Source organism: Plenodomus lingam (genome assembly GCF_022343315.1).
Source record: "Plenodomus lingam strain CAN1 chromosome Unknown contig_30, whole genome shotgun sequence".
Lineage (NCBI taxonomy): Eukaryota > Fungi > Ascomycota > Dothideomycetes > Pleosporales > Leptosphaeriaceae > Plenodomus > Plenodomus lingam.
Window position 1 is genome coordinate 441,562 of NW_027093945.1, and position 18,034 is coordinate 459,595.

General features: G+C 53.8%; 6 protein-coding genes across 6 annotated transcripts; 4 read left to right on the forward strand and 2 right to left on the reverse strand.

The window, feature by feature from the left end:
• Window positions 1-114: 114 nt before the first annotated feature.
• On the reverse strand, window positions 115-6,054 carry IAQ61_008447 (uncharacterized protein). Its single transcript, XM_003838437.2, has 3 exons — window positions 5,233-6,054; window positions 4,800-5,175; window positions 115-4,750 (listed from the first exon to the last, which is right to left on the reverse strand). The coding sequence occupies exons 1-3, from the start codon at window positions 5,512-5,514 to the stop codon at window positions 987-989; spliced, it is 4,422 nt and encodes a 1,473-aa protein (XP_003838485.2). The 5' UTR covers window positions 5,515-6,054; the 3' UTR covers window positions 115-986.
• Window positions 6,055-6,243: 189 nt separating this feature from the next.
• IAQ61_008448 (uncharacterized protein) lies at window positions 6,244-6,842 on the forward strand (the record flags this gene model as incomplete). Its single annotated transcript, XM_066098004.1, has 6 exons — window positions 6,244-6,367; window positions 6,418-6,454; window positions 6,547-6,612; window positions 6,675-6,695; window positions 6,760-6,774; window positions 6,836-6,842. 6 exons carry the CDS (start codon window positions 6,244-6,246, stop codon window positions 6,840-6,842), a joined length of 270 nt encoding a protein of 89 aa, XP_065952049.1.
• A 700-nt stretch (window positions 6,843-7,542) lies between these two features.
• Window positions 7,543-12,104, forward strand: IAQ61_008449 (uncharacterized protein; the record flags this gene model as incomplete). The annotated part of the gene is made up of 5 exons (XM_066098005.1): window positions 7,543-8,013; window positions 8,066-9,587; window positions 9,646-11,387; window positions 11,437-11,774; window positions 11,831-12,104. 5 exons carry the CDS (start codon window positions 7,543-7,545, stop codon window positions 12,102-12,104), a joined length of 4,347 nt encoding a protein of 1,448 aa, XP_065952050.1.
• Window positions 12,105-12,559: 455 nt separating this feature from the next.
• IAQ61_008450 (uncharacterized protein) lies at window positions 12,560-14,390 on the forward strand (the record flags this gene model as incomplete). The annotated part of the gene is made up of 4 exons (XM_003838439.2): window positions 12,560-12,661; window positions 12,716-13,421; window positions 13,479-13,926; window positions 13,979-14,390. The coding sequence occupies 4 exons, from the start codon at window positions 12,560-12,562 to the stop codon at window positions 14,388-14,390; spliced, it is 1,668 nt and encodes a 555-aa protein (XP_003838487.1).
• Window positions 14,391-14,966: 576 nt separating this feature from the next.
• Window positions 14,967-15,765, reverse strand: IAQ61_008451 (uncharacterized protein; the record flags this gene model as incomplete). The annotated part of the gene is made up of 2 exons (XM_003838440.2): window positions 14,967-15,488; window positions 15,568-15,765. The coding sequence occupies 2 exons, from the start codon at window positions 15,763-15,765 to the stop codon at window positions 14,967-14,969; spliced, it is 720 nt and encodes a 239-aa protein (XP_003838488.2).
• A 325-nt stretch (window positions 15,766-16,090) lies between these two features.
• On the forward strand, window positions 16,091-17,968 carry IAQ61_008452 (uncharacterized protein; the record flags this gene model as incomplete). Its single annotated transcript, XM_003838441.2, has 4 exons — window positions 16,091-16,177; window positions 16,234-16,270; window positions 16,327-16,453; window positions 16,507-17,968. The coding sequence occupies 4 exons, from the start codon at window positions 16,091-16,093 to the stop codon at window positions 17,966-17,968; spliced, it is 1,713 nt and encodes a 570-aa protein (XP_003838489.1).
• Window positions 17,969-18,034: the final 66 nt, after the last annotated feature.

The window sequence follows — 18,034 nt, forward strand, 5'->3', positions numbered from 1 at the left end:
AACGCACACGAGAGCGAGGAGAAGCGTCGTCAAGAGCCTTGAAGAACGCCCAGCGTAAAGCTCGAAACTGGAGGCTGAAAAGCCGGAGAATGGTCACAAGAAAAGGAGAAGAAGGGAAATCACAGACGACCTGCGTCGATGAAGGGAGGCAAATGGGAATGAGAATTGAAGAAAGTAGTATAACTGAATGTAATCGGGAAATTGGACTTAGGATAAGAAGGAGGAGAGGAGAGGAGAAGAGAAAAGAAACGAGGTGAGCTCCATCTATTTTCACGATGAATCGCAAAACCCACAATAGGAGCTCCATTGTAGTGAGGTGAACAATACGTCTGCCTGGGCTGTGGACCATGGGTACCGGCACTCTGGTACAGGACTTGTTACCGTCCTATTGTAGCGTCTGGAAACACTTTGAATGAGTGGGTCCATTGGGAGATATTGTAGCGTCGTGATTCCTGGCGATGGTGAGGTGAGAGCCGGATGAGAAGATGCGTTCACCTTCACCTGGCGGGCACCCACACACCCCGCTGGGGGATGCCATGATTGCAGCGCGGTACCAGAGAGCGGAATTATAGTAGGAAGTAAGATGCTTGCGAAGATTAGGAATACAGGCCAAGTATAATACCGATCAACTCAAATTGACCATCTGTTGTGATGAGGCGAGGGGATGAGGTGAGAGGGTGAGAGGGTGAGAAGGTGCGAGCGCGAGACACCAGAGGAAGTGGAATTTCAAGTAAAGAACATAGCAGGAGATTTCCAAGAGTAAAATGAGAATGCAAATGGCACTCTACCTAAAAAGCTCTGCAAGCAAAACAAGTGGTATAGTACAAGGCATACCGCAATCATAAGGCAACAGTGGAGTATTCAACATTAAGACCATGACCTCCCGCAAGACTTGTACCAAAGAGATATCCGTTTGTTACGGGATCACGCAACGCCAACAAAATGCTCAAAATTATTGAGCAACGCCATGAAGAAAAGTTGGTCATCTAGGCAACAGGGAGTCCTGTTGCACCACCAACGGTAGAAGAATCAGATCGGGTAAAGTCCACATCCTTCTTTTCCAAGGCCTTTGCTTTGTTATCATTTTCAGTCATCATTCCTTTCCAATGTGTGGGAGATTCGCTGCCGTCATTGTGGTCGCCTGCTACAGAGGGCTCGAAGTCAAAGCGATCGCTAAGGCGGTATGCCTTGTTGGTGGTCTCCCAATGGCTTCTAAGAGCGTCTAGCTCGGAAGCTAAGTTGTCAAGAGCCACGGAGTTGCGGTTCGTAGCTGAGGATGGGCGGTTCGGTGCATCAAGATGATTTGAATCGCCCTGATGGCTGTACAAGGAATCTGCTGAAGCTACGCTGTCGTGCGTTGCGCGATGTCCGAGCTCAGCTCCATTCATACTACCCGTTGGCACCTGTGACTGGCGGCGATAGTTGTCGACGGATGATTCGAATTGATCGAGGAAGATTTGCACGCGGCTCTCAGCCTCACGAGCGCGATCCTCCACCAGAGCGTACTGACGACGAAGAGTTTCCAGGTCGGCACGGGCTTGGTTGGCGACAGACTCGGCTTGCTTCGTGTTCTGGGTAGCAATCTCAGCCTGTTCACGAGCAGTTGCAAGTTCAGCCTGCATGCTCGACACCTGATCCTCGAGACGCGCAATAGTGGCTTTCATGTTGTCTTGTGCCTCTCGAGATGCAGTTCGTTCTGCTTCCCATCCTGCAGTCTGCTCACGGGTCATGCCTTGGTCCTGTCTGGCTTGATTGAGCTCTTCCTCGAGCTTGGAGTTTGCGGTCTTGTAACGATCAAGCTCTTGCTTCATCTTTGCAAGCATCTTCTCTGTCCCACGAAGATATTTCACTGCGGCTTGATGATCATTGTGCAGTGCCTGCAGCTTCTCCTCCCACTCTTTGCTCACTTCATGTTCACGCTGTTCAAAGACAGCTCGGAGCTCTTCATGTGTTTTGTTCATCGAATCAACTTGCTGTTCCAATTCGCGGACCCGATTGAGTTCTGGAGTCCCAAATCTAGAGTTTGGACTGTCAAGCCCCCTCGAGCGGCGAACATCGTGGGCATTCACTCCTCGCTCATCGAGCAAGTTCTTGAGCGTCTTGAGCTGGACCTCAAAAGCATTACTTTCGAGGCGCAGTCGTTCATATTGCTGGCGAAGATCGACCTTCTCGGCATCGGCAGCCTGCATGTCCCGCATGGATTGCTGCAACTGCTTCCTAATCGTCAAGCCTTCGCGGCTCGACTGTTCTTGGTATGCCTCAAGACCTGCAATCCTTTCCTCAGCGCGACGGAGTTTCTCGGAAGCTTGGTCGGCCGCGGTCTGATGACGGCGAGCCATGGCGTTGGCGACTTCGATTTGTTGCCGGAGAATGGCGATCCGTTCGTCAACAGCATCCTCGTCGCCAAGCGCTCTGTTGGTGATGCTTCCCAGCCCAGAGAGAACGGCTTGTTGGTGATGGCGGGCCTCCTGAGCATGTCTCTCTGCGAGTTCCTCTGCGTTACGAAGTCTTTGGGACGCTGTTTCGAGCTCGACCACTTGAGCTTCGTGTTCGGCGCGAAGTTTTGCGAGCTTCTGGCGAAGAGCTTCACTCTGAGTCTGCTCCTCCTCCAGCTTCTTCTCTAGTAGCGCCGATTTCTCCGAGGATGCCAGCACGGCGTCACGCAAGTTTTGAAGGACGCTGGCATGCGACCTGGACTCTTCAGAGAGACGAGTCACCTTGGCAGTGAGCTCTTGCTTGTCAATCGCTAGCAGTTTTGAGGATGTTTCAGCTTCGGCGGCGGATGTAGACACTTCTCGTGCGATGCGTTCAGCTTCATGCAACTCGGCGCGCAGCCTCTCAGACTCTGCCGTAGCTTTCTGACGGGTCGAATCGAGCTCTTGTACACGCTTTTGAGCGGCTTCTGCCGTTTCCTCCGCCAATTGCTTCGACTTTCTCTCTGCCTCGATCTGATGCGACAGTTGCTCAAGCTTAGTCGACATCTCCGCTTGCGCTGCCAGTGAGGCTGCCAGTCGACGGTTCATGTCCTGCATGCGATCTACTTCAGGTGATCCAGCATTGGGAACCGCGTCGGGTTGCGGAGTGCCGTTGTGACTGCCGCCACCGTGAGCTGCAAGCTTGGTTTTAGCATATATTGCCTCGTTCACAGCCGCGTCTCGCTGTTTCTCAACCTCTGCGATCCTTTTGGCAGCATCCTCGCCTTGCGCAGTGATAGATGCTTGGACACGCTCAAGCTCAGCCTTCATCTTGAGCAGTGCTTCGAGTAATGGCTTGTCCTCTTCACGGAATGCGTCCGCTGAGCGCTCATCAAAAACCGGACTCGTTGATGAGCCCGGATTGTAGCCCGCTTTGCGTGCAAGCACAAGCTCCGAGGCATACCAGGCGTTTCGATTCTTGACTGTTTCGAGTTCGCGAGCGAGTTCATCGTTGTACTGTCCGACAGCAGGTGATGCGCCCGAAGCACTTTCGGCAGGGACAGGGTCAACCTCACGACTCGAGCCGCGCTGATGCTGTGCTTCGTGTTGTGCTGCCTGTTCCACACTCTCCTGGGAGGGATGCTGTCGGTGGGATCGGTTGGTATTGCGGGAAACAGTACTAGCAGAGCGCATGGTATCCATTGATTCTTTGGCAGTTCGGTGGGAGACTGCATCGGAGGTTTTGCGTTGTACGTCAGCGGATGGGCTCCCTCGGACCGTTGGCGAGAAGTTTTCTCGTTCTTGTGTAACTGCAGCTCCGGTATCCACAGGTGGACCGTAAACACGATCATTCTTGGTTGGGGTTTTCGCCCTGCCATTTGCCATGACTTGCGGATTTTGGCCGTTCATTCTCTGAGGCTGAGGTGGTTGCTGTAGCGGGGGAGGACCAGGGTTTTGCTGACCAGCGGCACGAGGGAGTCGCGACCCAGCTGCACCTACAGCGCCCCCGATACCGTCAGCAGCTCGCGCCTGCTGTTGCCCAGCCATCATACTTTCTCTTGTGGGAGGCGATGTGGCCTTGCCAGATAAATTGCCTTTTTCACCCCCGCTGAGCTTTCGCTGCGGATTCTGTGTCTGCTGAGGAGGTGAATTTTCATTGGGCGGATACCTGATCTTGGAGGTGTCCAAGATGTAGCCGAGACTGAGTTCGTTCCTGTCAGCCACAGAAGAACTCGGTTCTCCTGCCAGCACGACCACATGTTTGCCAAACGAAGTCATGCTGTGTCCTGAACGTGCGGAGGGTGAATGCCCCATGTTTTGAAACATGTACCAGCGGCGAGATGAGATTCGGAAAGCTGCCAGATCGCCCAAGTCAATGCCCTCTTGAGTACGGCCCCCAAAAATATACATGGTGTCATTGACGAGAGCGGCAGAATGGCCTTCACGAGCCACCGGTATGTAGCCAATGCAATCAAGATCAGTCCAGGAATTCGTGCGCGGGTCATATGTCCAAACATCATTGAACCAAGTGACGCCATCCGTGCCACCGAAAAGGTATAGCTTGTCGTTCCACGTAACAACCGAATGGTTTGTACGAGCAGGTGGTGCCCGAGCCGGAAGAGACCCTTGGTCTTTGGTATTTGGCAATAAGACTTCCCAACGACTAGCAGAGGATTGCAGCGAATTGAGATCGAATGCGACAAGATCGTTGAAGAAGAAACCCTCTACCTGACCACCGAAGATGTAAATCTTGGAGCCTAGTATGTTGAGCGTGTGCCCGTATCGCCCAGTCGGACGAGGGCCCTGCGGAAGGGCTCGCGACCAATGCTTGGTTGCTATGTGGCGTCAATAGGGAAGGGGACCAGGGGTTTGCGACCAACTCACAAGTGTTCAAAAGGTACAGAGTGTCATCCAAGTCGTCATTGTCGGCCAATTTTGTGTCACCTCCAAAAACAATGAAGGCGTTTCCCACGAGTAGACTGGCATGGCCAACGCGGGGTCCTGGCCCGTCTCCTGTGGTGGAGATGGGGTAGCAGGACAGACTACCATTGCCCATCTCGGTCAGCCACAAATCGCCCTTGACGGTTGCGCCGCCCACGAGACCTCCCATGAGATATATGGTGCCATCTTTGGAAGCCGTAGCGTTGATTGCGGCGCCGTATCGAGGAAAGGGATTGCCGGCCGTGAAGTTCAGGCGACGCGAGGACCAGGGATAAGGCGATTCGGCAGGGGGTGCAGCAGTGGTTCTGGCAGGTGCATTCTGCGCCCAAGTCAGCCATTATACCAGAAGAAAAGAGCAGCGAGCATGACTACACACCTGACCGTTGGACTCTGCCCGCTCGCGCAATGCCTTGGGTTCTGGTGTGCTGGAAAGGCCCGGATTCTGCAGCGAGCTGAGCGAATTGTTGACGCTGCCGCCGGGCGTAGGTGTCTGCGACTGCGCGCCCGCACGATTCTTCTCAAAACTGATGTCGCGGGTAGCTGCTCCGTTGAGCGATGCTGGCTGGGGCGTCTGGCCGTGTGACGAGGTGATTTCGCGCGTGGCCGCTGGGAGGGCGCTGGGCGACGGCTTGTTCTTCTTGCCAAACAAAAAGGACATGGCGGCGGCGTGTGGAGTAGGGGGTGTTGGACTGGCTGCCGGTGCCTGTCACGTACGCATTCGGCCTGCCGTCGAGGTTGGTTGCGCACGCGTCTGGCTGCACAGTGCAGTTGTTCGCTGCTGCGAAGGGCGGAGGCCCGAACTGGCGGCTGGGGAGGGGGGGGCGGCGGCGCGGCGGCGGAGGCTGGAGGGTATGCTGCGGCGGACTGGGACGTGGGCACTCTAGATGCGAAGAGGGCAGCAGAGCGTGCACATTTCGCAGTGGATGGCCGTAGTGCAGTAGAGATAGAGCGAGGTTGGCCAGGGAAGTGGTGTATTAGAGTTTGTAGGGTAGAGTAGGCAGGTCGAGTGCGACAAGAATCACACAGTAGTCCTAACAGCCCTAGGGTGTCTCGATGTACGGGATCTTGGCGAAGTGATCGACGCGCGAGTAAGATGACGGTGGGCAGTAACAGCAGGTAGGCAGGGTAGTACTGCGATGTCTTTTTTTTTGGGGGGGGGGGAGTTTCTATTGTATTTTATTTAATTTTTTGCCTGAAAGAGGCGAGAGCGCAGAAGTATCAGGCGGATCAGAAGACTTTGCTGTCGTCAAACACGGAGCAAAGTCGTTGGCAGCAGCAGTCACAGGCAAATGTGGGCATAAATGAATGGACAGAGGCGTGCGGCGCAGACTGGCGGGTCCTGGCGGTGTTCGTCTTCATGTTCCCCTGAACGTGACAGGACAGGCAGATGGCCAGGATCAACGGGAAACGGCAGGGCACGGGAGACGACGATTGGTTCGGCAAGGCAGGATGCAGACGGACTGCTGCAGGAGAGAAGTGTTCCAAGAGTCTAAAAAGAGAGGCTGATGCTGGTACACTATTCTGTAGTAATTAATGTATGTACTAGGTCTGATCCATCCAGGATTTCAAGCTGCTCTTTTGCTGGGCTGTTGGCATAGGTAGTAGGTACCAGTACCTAGTAGGTATGCAGCATTGGGAGCCATAGAAGCCATAGGAGCCACAAAGTGCATGGCCACATCCACATGTAAAGAGGCAAGAAGCCGGGCTCCCGTCTTTCTTCCATGCGTGTTTTGAAGTACCGGTGCTTGAATACTAGGTATGCATTGTAGTAGCCATGTTATCCAGCCTGTGTCGACAAGGGCAACTCACCATACACAGTGTCCGTGCCAGTACCACATAGTACATACATGCGATACCGCTTCCGTGCCTAGGTGGATGCACCTAACCGTTGACGGTCCCTAAGCTATGTACTGCAGTTGTAGGTAACTACTTAAAGTCTTACCGTACACACGGTATACGTAGGCACTCATAGCCCATAGAACTTGAAGTGGCCCTTCCCCCCTGGCCCATAATCTGTCACGTGCATGCGGCCCGTCTCACCGCTGTACTGATGCGGCATAGCCCGTAGCCGCAAGATGGAAAGCCCTCGAGTTCAAGCCCAAAGCTCTCCCTCCATGCCGCCCAGGCTAGGCTTTAGCTACAAGGTAGAGGTAGATAAGGTACCGTACCTAGGACCAGACTGCCAGTAAGAGAGAGAGAGAGAGAGACAGCAGTAAGTAAGAACAAGTACATACTACCGACTCAAGCTTACCGTGGAGGCGAAGTCTGCCCGGGCCCCAAAGTCCATGTCGAGTGCCTTCTGCCTTGGTGGACGTCCAACTGACCGTTGACGCATTTTCCCAAAAGGCTGACCGCGCCGCCAATCAGCCCTCCGTCCACTGTACTTGTACAGCATCGTAGACTATTAGTCCTACCTACCTACCTACCTACCTACCTACCTACCCACACTACTATCTACTCGATCTACTCGAACCCCTCCCCGCCTGTCTCACCGCCAGCTCCTAGCTCTCGCTCTCTCACTCACTCACACACTCTCTGTCTCCTCGTTTTGTGCTCTGGGCCTTCGCATGGTCACACCTCATCGAGTCCATCACACCATCACGCTTCCTTCTTCCTTGTTCCTTCCCGACATGGGCGCCGTCGACTTCGTCACTGCCTATCCTCGTCCTGCCCGCGACTGCCCGCTATGAGAACCGCCAGTGATATGCCCCTCATCAGCGGCCAGCCCCGTCCAAACCATCCAACCCCTCTTTCCTCCCACACAGTGCCTGCTGTTGCTACTACTGCTACTACTACTGCTGCTGCTTCCTCTGCCGACATGAACAGCACTGCCACCACGGCTGTCCCGCCCACGCTCGAGCTGCAGAACCCACAGCCTTCTACTACACTGCCTTCGCGCCCCGGCTCCTCTGCTACTACCAATGCCTCACCTACCGACACCGACATGGAGGGCCATGCCAGGCACGCCCGCCCTGCTTCGGTAGCCTCGCAGTCTGCCCGACCCAGCTTCCTGCGCGCCAGAAGTGACTTTGGCCCACGCCATCCCGCGCACAACGCTGACCAGGCCGACGAGGGCAGTGTCGACGGCCATTTCAAGATCCGCCACGGGTGGGACGACCAGCTGAACTCGGAAGAGTACAGTAATCTGCTGACCTCTGTGCGTTGATCAGGCAAGGCGGGCAAAATGCACGGGCTGACATGCGACGCAGAACTTCTTCATGTACTACACGGACAAGAAGCACGAAACGGGCGGCCACCCCAAGCACGAGGACGCCGCCCCCCCTGTCCAGGAATGGCGCATGCGCGATCGCCTCAAGACCGTCTCCGCCGTCCTCGCCCTCTGTCTAAACATTGGAGTTGATCCACCCGATGTCATCAAGACCAATCCCTGTGCAAAGGAAGAGTGTTGGATAGATCCCACCGTCACCTCCCAGACGCCCGGACACACACCCATGAATCAGATTGGAAAGGCGCTGCAGACACAATATGAGCAGCTCAGCATGCGCACTCGCTACAAGTTGCTACTCGACCCCACCACCGAGGAAACACGCAAGTATACCTCGACCTTACGGCGTAATGCCCGCAATGAGAGAGTTCTCTTCCACTACAACGGCCACGGCGTTCCCAAGCCAACCTCTTCCGGCGAGATCTGGGTATTCAATCGCAATTACACCCAGTACATTCCTCTGTCACTGTACGATTTGCAGACCTGGATCGGCGCACCCAGTCTGTTCGTTTACGACTGCTCGGATGCCGGTCTCATCATCAGCAACTTCAACCGGTTTGCAGAGAAGCACCAGGCGGAATTCGAGGAAACCCGACGAAGAGATCCCAATGTTGAATATGTCAACTTCAGTGACTGCATCCACCTCGCCGCATGCAGAGAAAAAGAGTCCCTTCCTACAAATCCAGAGCTGCCTGCAGACATCTTCACGTCCTGCCTGACAGACCCGATCACCATGGCAGTGCGATTCTTCATTCTGCAAAATCCACTGCCGAGCAAGGTCACCCTACAAGACGCACACAACATTCCCGGCAAGGTTTCTGAGCGTAGAACGCCCATTGGTGAGCTTAACTGGATCTTCACAGCCATCACAGATACCATTGCCTGGAATTCTCTTTCTAAGCCTCTGTTCAAGAAACTGTTCCGCCAGGACCTGATGGTGGCAGCACTATTTCGCAACTATCTACTGGCTCAGCGCATCATGCGTACCTATCACTGCCATCCTGTCTCGCATCCGGAGATTCCACAGACGCATGACCATCCCCTATGGCGCAGTTGGGATCTTGCAGTCGAGCTTATCCTAGCCCAGCTACCAGATCTTCAGGCAGAAGCTCGGGGCGAAAAGGATTATGAGTACAAGCACTCGAGTTTCTTTTCCGAGCAATTAACCGCCTTCGAGGTCTATCTTACTCAGGGCGCTGTCGAGCAAAAAGTACCAGAACAGCTTCCAATAGTGCTTCAGGTTCTTCTGAGTCAGGTACATCGCCTAAGGGCGTTGATTCTTCTCTCGAGCTTTTTGGATCATGGTCCATGGGCTGTGAACCTCGCGCTCAGTATCGGTATCTTTCCCTATGTCCTCAAATTATTGCAATCGCAGGCCAATGAGCTCAAGCCTGTCATGGTTTTTATCTGGGCTCGCATCTTGGCAGTCGACCAATCCTGCCAGGCTGATCTGCTCAAAGACAACGGATATCAGTACTTCATCAACATTTTCAATCCGAACTCCGGTAAGTGCTCATCCCCGCTACTTGTTCCATTTTTCCCCTCCAAATTGACGTTTTGCAGGGATTCCGATCCAGAATGCAAGCGAACATCGTGCAATGTGCGCTTTCATCGTCTCCATGTTTTGCAAAGACTACAACCAAGGCCAACGCGCGTCTTTGAGCGCAGAGCTGGTGGAGAGCTGTTTAGATCATCTGAAAGATATACAGAATCCTTTGTTGAGGCAATGGTCCTGTCTCTGCTTAAGTAAGTTGTGGGTCAATTACGAAGAAGCAAAATGGGTTGGTATACGTTGCATGGCACATGAGAGATTGTGCGAACTTGTCATGGACCCTGTGGCTGAAGTGCGGGCTGCCATGCTCCATGCACTCACATCTTTCCTGGGCATCCGAGACGTGACCGCCCAGGTAGCCAATATCGAGGAATCCATTGCTTCCATGGTGCTTGTAATGACTATGGATGGTAATAGTATGGTACGGCGCGAGCTGCTGATCTTCTTCTCTACATTTGCTGCTCGCTACAAGACACGTTTTATAGTCGCAGCTTTTGAACATATTCGCGATGAGAAGATCAGTCTTGCCTCAGCACCGCCAGAGGAACGAGGTGGAGACTCGCTTTATATGAAGAAGCAGCGAGCTCCGCCAACCGGTGACGCTCCTGGATCTAGCTCGTGCTCTCAGAATACCATATATGCGGCTATATGGAAGGAGCTACTGGTGATGTCGGTCGATCCACATCCTGAAATCGCAAAGGATGCGGGCATCGTGGTCGACTATGTGCTGATTGCTCTGATGGAGTCGTCGCTCGCCAAATTCGTTCAGCCTCAATTGGAGGAGACACTGAACCAAGCACCTGTAGCTCGCCCTGTTCGTCGCCCGCAAGAAGAGCTCGTCGCCCCTCCCAAGAGCCCCAATCCTTCCACATCGACAAAGGACTCCTCTTACCTGTCCTTGTTTGGTGGAATGAGGAAGTCTACGAGCGTTGGCGCATCGCTGAAAAGTCTGTGGACCGGAACTGACTCTGCCTCGTCTACTCAGCGATCTGGAGGAAGAAGCAGGCTGGAGGACTCATCATCATCTGCGACCGAAGTCCGCCCACAGACACCAGAGAGATACCACGTCGAGGAAGAACCAAGACCTCGTGGTTTCAAGCCTCGGAGTCTAGCGGAGAAGCCGGAAATACCACTAAAAAGCGTCTTCTTCGAGTGGTCAGTGGAGTATTTCCGTGAGCCTCAGATGAAGCCAACGGAAGCCGATGAGCCCGGCAGTACAGATTATAACGGTCGACTCTGGCGACGCAATCGTAATGACAAAATCATCGCTGAAACACAGCCGATGAAGGAAATCGCTGTGTCAAATCGGTGGGACGTACCTCGCGGGTACTTTGACAATCTCAGTCAGCCTCACAAGATGTGTTTCCATCAATTCGAGGACCATCTGGTAGTAACGGACGCGCGAGATACTGTTAACATATTCGACTACTCCAAGTCGGTAAGCAGAATCAATTGCTTCTCGAATGGCAATCCACCGGATTCAAAGATAACCGACGTTCGTTTCATTAACGAGGACGATCAAGCCTTGTTAATGACAGGATCGTCGGACGGTGTCATCAAGATCTTTCGCAATTACGACCACAAGGACAAGACTGAGTTGGTGACGGGCTTCCGTGCTTTGACAGATCTTGTGCCCAGCAACAAGAATGCTGGTCTAGTCTTCGACTGGCAACAGGGAAGAGGATCCATTCTGGTCGCGGGAGATGTAAAGGTGATCCGAATATGGAATGCAGGGACCGAAGTGTGTACAAGTGTAAGTCACTTTGAGTCCACGTTTATGCATTCGTAGCTGATGTCGCTAGGACCTTCCTGCAAGATCAGGATCATGTATCACGTCCTTGACCTCGGATCAAGTCGAGGGCGACGTCTTTGTTGCTGGCTTTGGTGACGGTGCAATCCGAGTATACGACCAACGTCAGAAGCCTGCTACTGCGATGGTCAAGGTATGGAAAGAGCATAGACAATGGATCACAAACGTTCACCTACAACGCGGCGGTCAACGAGAACTTGTGAGCGGCTGCCGTAGCGGAGAGGTGAAGCTTTGGGACATACGTATGGACCGAAGCGTCAAGACTATACAGGCGACAACCGATCACCTGAGGACGCTGAGTGTGCACGAACATGCGCCAGTGTTTGCGACGTAAGTTTTCTGCAGTTGCCCAAGTGGACCGAATCATTGACTGATTGTTTTTATAGCGGGACCCAGAGACACCGAGTCAAGATCTTCAACTTGCATAACGGAGAGACTGTATCACACTTCGAACCCTACTCTGGATTCCTGCGTGATCGCTCTGCTCCGATTGCTGCTACAGCATTCCATCCGCATCGTTTGATGATTGCGGCAGCTGCTGTACACGACAATCATGTCAACATATTCTCCTGTCACGAGCCTAAGCAGTCAACCGTGAAGACGGTCAAGTTGTGGGAGGGAGGCACGACATCATCGAGTCGGGCTTCTATTCACGGCTAAGGGCATTCAGATGCTCGCTGACTTGACTATTTTCCAACAGTCGTACTAATGAGCACTTTCAAACTTTATGGTTTTAATTCAAATGGGGCGTCTCGACTGGTTTCACTGAGGAATGACTGTTTGGTCACAATTGCATAGCGGGCTGCATTCTCAGGCGGGGTTATGGCGTTGTGATCAATAATCGTAGGGAGGGAGGTGTCAGCGGACTAGGAAGCATTCATAAGTTTCCCGTATACCCATAGCAATCGTGCACTTCCAACGGAACCACTCCCATGTCGAATTTTATATGCATGTTGGTGTTGTGCCGAGCGATGACGCCGCGGGGGTTGGCGGGGTTAACTGTGATTCATTCGAATGCCCCACTAACTACAAACTGTCAAGTCGGCGCGCTCACCACACAGCATTGGACTTCTCAGGCGACTGGCTGAACGAACCTCTTCATACTACGATCGACTATGAGTGACGCACCACCACCAGCCTCTAACTCTGGCGCCGCCCCTCAGCAGGAGGCGCCATCCAAGAATGCGCTGAAGAAGGCACAGAAGGAGAAAGAGAAGGTGGGACGGGTCAATGCAAGTTGATTCAGTTCGCACTGCTAACATGCGCTCCAGGCCGAGAAGAAGGCTGCTGCCCAAGCTCGCGAGCTCGCCGAGCGTTCCAAGAAGGCGGCCGAAGACGCTGCCGACGTATCTGCTGGTGCATACGGCGAATTGCCCCTCTGTGGATCCAAAGATTTCAAGCCCACAGACATTGCGCGCGTCAATCTCGCCGATGCCGCGAGCAACGAAGACAAGGAAGTCACATTCAGATGCTGGGTGGAGAATGCTCGTGTTCAGTCGGCCAAGCTTGCTTTCCTCAACCTGCGCCAGAATCTCAACACTGTGCAGGCAGTCGTTGCTGCTAGCGATAAGCTGAGCAAGCAGATGGTCAAGTTTTGCGGGAACATCAGTACCGAGAGCACCCTCGTGGTAACCGGTTTGGTGAAGCGCGTCAAGGAGCCGATCAAGAGTGCTACCATCAAGGACTTCGAGATTCATGTACAGAAGCTCTTCATCGAGAGCAAGGCCGAGGTACCCCTGCCATTGCAGGTTGAGGATGCTGAGCGTCCACTACCCAGTGATGCGGTCGTCGAGGATGCAGATAAACTGCAGGAAGGCGAGGAGCGACCGCTTGTCAGTCTAAACACAAGGCTCAATAATAGGACGATCGATCTCAGAGCGAAGATCAACCAGTCCATTTTCGTGATCAAAAGTGGTGTCTGCGCGCTGTTTCAGGAGTTCTTGTCGAAGAAGGGTTTCGTCCTAGTTCACACTCCTAGTAAGTCTGAATTCGATGTTGATTTTAAATAACCTTGCTGAGATGCCATCTTCACAGAGATTCTTGGTGCCGCATCTGAGGGTGGAGCCAACGTCTTCGAGCTCAAGTACTTCGACCGCCCTGCCTACCTCGCCCAATCGCCCCAGTTTTACAAACAGATGTTGATTGCATCCCGCTTCCAAAAGGTCATGGAAATCGGCCCCGTCTTCCGCGCTGAGAACTCGAACACAGCACGTCACTTGACTGAGTTCACTGGCCTTGATTTGGAGATGGAGTTTCAAGAGAACTACCACGAGGTCATGGGCGTGCTTGAGGACCTCATGCTGTTCATATTTGGCGAGTTGAACGCGCGATACCGCAAGGAGACTGAGCTGGTCCGAAGCGTCTACCACGTCGATGAATTCAAGCTACCGGAATCCGGCAAGGTGCCCAGGATCCCCTTTCAAGAGGGTATTAAGATGCTGCGAGAAGCTGGCGAAGAACTCGGTGACTATGATGACCTGACGTACGTTGTCCCCTTGCGCCTCTGCACAAACACATTGCTAACATATGCAAAGCACACCCCAAGAGAAGAAACTTGGCAAACTCGTCCTCGAAAAGTACAACTCGGACTTCTATACACTTGACCAATTCCCCCTCGCTATTCGTCCTGCCTATACCATGCCCTCGCCTGCCGACCCGTCCCTCTCCAACTCGTATGACATGTTCATGCGCGGCCAGGAGATCTGCTCAGGCGCCCAGCGTATCCACGACTCCAGCCTCCTCGCTGAGATGATGCGCAAGCACGACCCGCCAATTGACCCCGCAGGTGCCGGGACAAAGGACTATGTGGATTGTTTCAAGTATGGATGCCCGCCGCATGCGGGTGGTGGGTTTGGGTTGGAGCGGATTGTGCAGTTTTGGTTGGGCCTGCCGAATATCAGAATGTGTAGTTTGTTCCCTAGGGATCCTTCGAGAGTGGCGCCGTAGAGGGATCACTGCGAATGATGGAATGGGCCGGAGGAGCAGTTTCTTCAGTCTTGTGTTGAGGGGGTTGAGGGGGATTGCTGGCATGTGAGATCATCACACGAGGCAACGCTTACGAGACTGTAAACAAAAGTCATAGATCCGAGAAACTCAAGAGCTGATGCCGATACATCCAATTGTGCTTTTGCTACCTTTCCATGTTTGTCTCTAGACCAAGCACGAGTACATTGATTCCACATGCGCCAATTGGCTCTCTGTTCACCATCGCCCGTTCAGCGCCAACTTGGGTTGCGAGCCTGGGCGCCGTCTTCAAGCGATGCAACAGACTTGACATTTGAGGTGACACTTTGTCCGCTGTGTTCTGCTTTGATCTTGCTTGGCGTGGTTCTGTGGCCCACCCAACGGCGCCACCCGACCCTTTGACCAACCTTGGAGCGAAAAGTCACGAGGTCCTCGTATGCTCAGGTTTACGGCTTCCAAAATGCCCCTTAGTTCCCATGAGTCATGCTCATGGAGACGGTACCAGATTCTAGGCAACTTGTCGTGCTCTTCTTTGCGATTCCGAGTGCTGGACGCCGCTCAGATATTCTTCAGTGCACTCGCAGCAACCTTCTTCTGCCCCTCCTCACCCAAACCCTTCTCATCCACCTCCTGTATCGCCCTGCCTACCGCCAACGTCGTTCTCACATTGCCCCCCTCAACATGCACAAGCCCATTCCTCCCCACCGTAACTTCAAATCCCACCTTCGACCCCATCGTTTCCAGCAACGGCAGCCCGCCCTTCGCCGCCAACATTCTCCTCGCCATGCCCAAGCTAATCTTAAACAACATGCCGCCCTTCAGCAGGCCCAGACCATCGCCTTTACCCGTGGAAGGATCCACGCACGTCAGCTCGGGAGGCAGGTCTTTGCCCGCGCTTGCGACGCGACAGTATACGAGGGAGGCAGGGGGGAGTTGGGGCCGCGTCTTCTTCGTGGCGCCTTCAAAGGCGAGATGTGGGAGTGTGGCGAAGGGGGTGTGGGGGGAGAGGAGGCAGTTGAAGTTTTCGGCGGCTGAGGAGGAGACGGTTGCTATTACTAGGTCGCCAGTGTAAGGAGTGTACTGTTGCAGATGTTAGAGCACAGTTCATTTCGGGAGCATGACGATGAGCCAAGAGTGGAAAGAAGAGCCAGTCACATACCCGACCGGTGTTGGCTTCGACGGCGGCGGCATTCTTCTTGTTGTCTATAGTTAATGCGCCGGCGATGGTGGTCGCGACTGTGTTTGGTGGGATGTGTCGCAGGCCGGGACCGAGTTTCAACGTCTTCTTCTTGCCTGTGCCTGAGGGTAATGAGCTCTTCGGGATGACGTCGCCCGGTAATACAATGGTCGTCGCCATGGTTGTCGTAAGCAAGAGTGTTGCGCAGAAGACAACTGTCGCTGGACATGAGCTCATAAGTTACAACATGGAATCGATTGGGGATTCCCCACTAGTCGACTTAGCGCCGTTGTGTTCGAGAGGCTTTTCGCGCGGACTTTTAATTTTCTTAGCTTTTTGGAGAACGAAACCTGGACATCTGCCACACAACACAACCAACAGTCCAAATTGAGAGCATTTCAAGTGCAACTGGAGATCTTTTGTTTTCTCTCCAATTTTCTTGAACACCCAACTATACACACGAACCCTCGGAGACGATTCGAGCACACAGTCGCCCACAGACACGATGAGTGAACAGACAGACCCCGCGTCGCGGGTCGCAATCGGAATTTCGTTTGGCAACTCGTACAGTTCCATTGCTTTCACCACTAGTGTATGTCATTCAGATTCTTCTCCCTCGGGAATCTTATAGAGACTAAGACAACCCAGGATGGCAAGGCAGAAGTCATTGCCAACGAAGACGGAGGTGCGCCATCAACCCCGCCAAACAAAGGCTGGCCTCGCAATGTTAACACTGTCCAGACCGCCAAATTCCTTCCGCGCTGTCATATGTCGAGGGTGAGGAACTACACGGCAACCAGGCCAAGAGCCAAATGATTCGCAATGCAAAGAACACGGCTGCCTATTTCCGCGACTTCTTGGGCCAAGAGTGAGACCCTCAATCTCCCTCGCCTTACGCGCTGCAAGACTGACACTTTCCAGTTTCAAGTCAATAGACCCCTCGCCATGCCACCAGTCAGCCCACCCCGTAGACAACGGCAGCGATGTAGCCTTCACCCTGCGCGACACCGAGTCCGACCAGGAGAACACCATTTCCGTTGGAGAGATCACCACACGACACCTAAAGAGACTACGCAGCTCTGCCTCTGCCTATCTCGGAAAAGACGTTAATGCCGCCGTCATCACGGTTCCCACAAACTTCTCAGACGCACAAAAGGAGGCACTGAAGAAGGCGTCAAAGGATGCTGGCATGGAAGTCCTGCAATTCATCAATGAGCCCACGGCCGCAGTCCTCGCATATGACGCCCGTCCTGGTGCGAAGGTGGCAGACAAGATCATTGTTGTTGCTGATCTTGGTGGCACTCGCTCTGATGTGGCTGTTTTGGCCTCGCGCGGTGGCATCTACACCATCCTCGCTACCCTCCACGACTACGAGGTCAGCGGTTTCAAGCTCGACCAGGTCCTGATGGACTACTTTGCTAAGGAGTTCCTCAAAAAGCACAAGACTGTTGGCGACCCCCGGGAGGACGAGCGTGCCCTGGCCAAGATGAAGCTTGAGTGCGAGGCAGTCAAGAAGGCCCTGTCCATTGGATCTTCCGCCAGCTTCTCCGTCGAGAGCTTGCTCGGTGGTGTTGACTTCACAGCGACCATCAACCGCACGCGATACGATTTGCTTGGCAACAAGCTCTTCTCGGCCTTCACACGTCTTGTTACACACGCTGTCGAAAAGGCTAACCTCGATCCTCTGGACATCTCCGAGATTATCCTCGCCGGTGGAAACTCGCATACCCCCAAGGTCGCATCTGCGGTTCGCTCTGCCTTCCCAGAGAGCACTAGAGTCCTCTCCCCGTCGACATCGTCTACCGCTATCAACCCCTCTGAGTTGCCTGTCCGCGGTGCTGCGATCCAGGCCAGCTTGATTCAAGAGTTCGAGCTCGAGGACATTGAGCAGAGCACACACCCCATGGTCACCGTCACCCCACACCTTTCCACCGCCGTCGGCGTCCTCTGCATATCCGGCGACGATTCCCACGGTGTTTTCCACGCCGTTGTCGAGGCCGAGACTTCGCTACCCGTCAGGCGGACAGCCACGATCGCGACACCCAGAGAAGGCGGCGATGTCTTGATCAAGATTGTCGAGGGTTCGCGACACATCAAGGTCACCAAGCCTGAGCCCAAGTCCAAGGCCGAAAAGGCCGAGGATGATAGTGAGGACAGCGACGACGACAGCGAGGAAGAGGAGGAGGAACTCCGGGAAAAGACTTGGAAGGTGGGCCAGACGCTCGCTGAGGCTGCTATCCGTGGCGTCAAGAAGGGCGCCAAGGTCGAGGTCCAAATCAACATTGCTGCCGACTTGAGCATAAACACGATTATCCGTGAGGTTGGCGGAAAGGGAGGTGTACGCGGTGCCGTTCAGGGTAGCAAGGCCAGTGGTAGCGCTTGAGAAAAAATGGCGGTGCAAGGGTTTTTGTTTGGATGTAATGATCATTGATGAATTACTACACTAGTA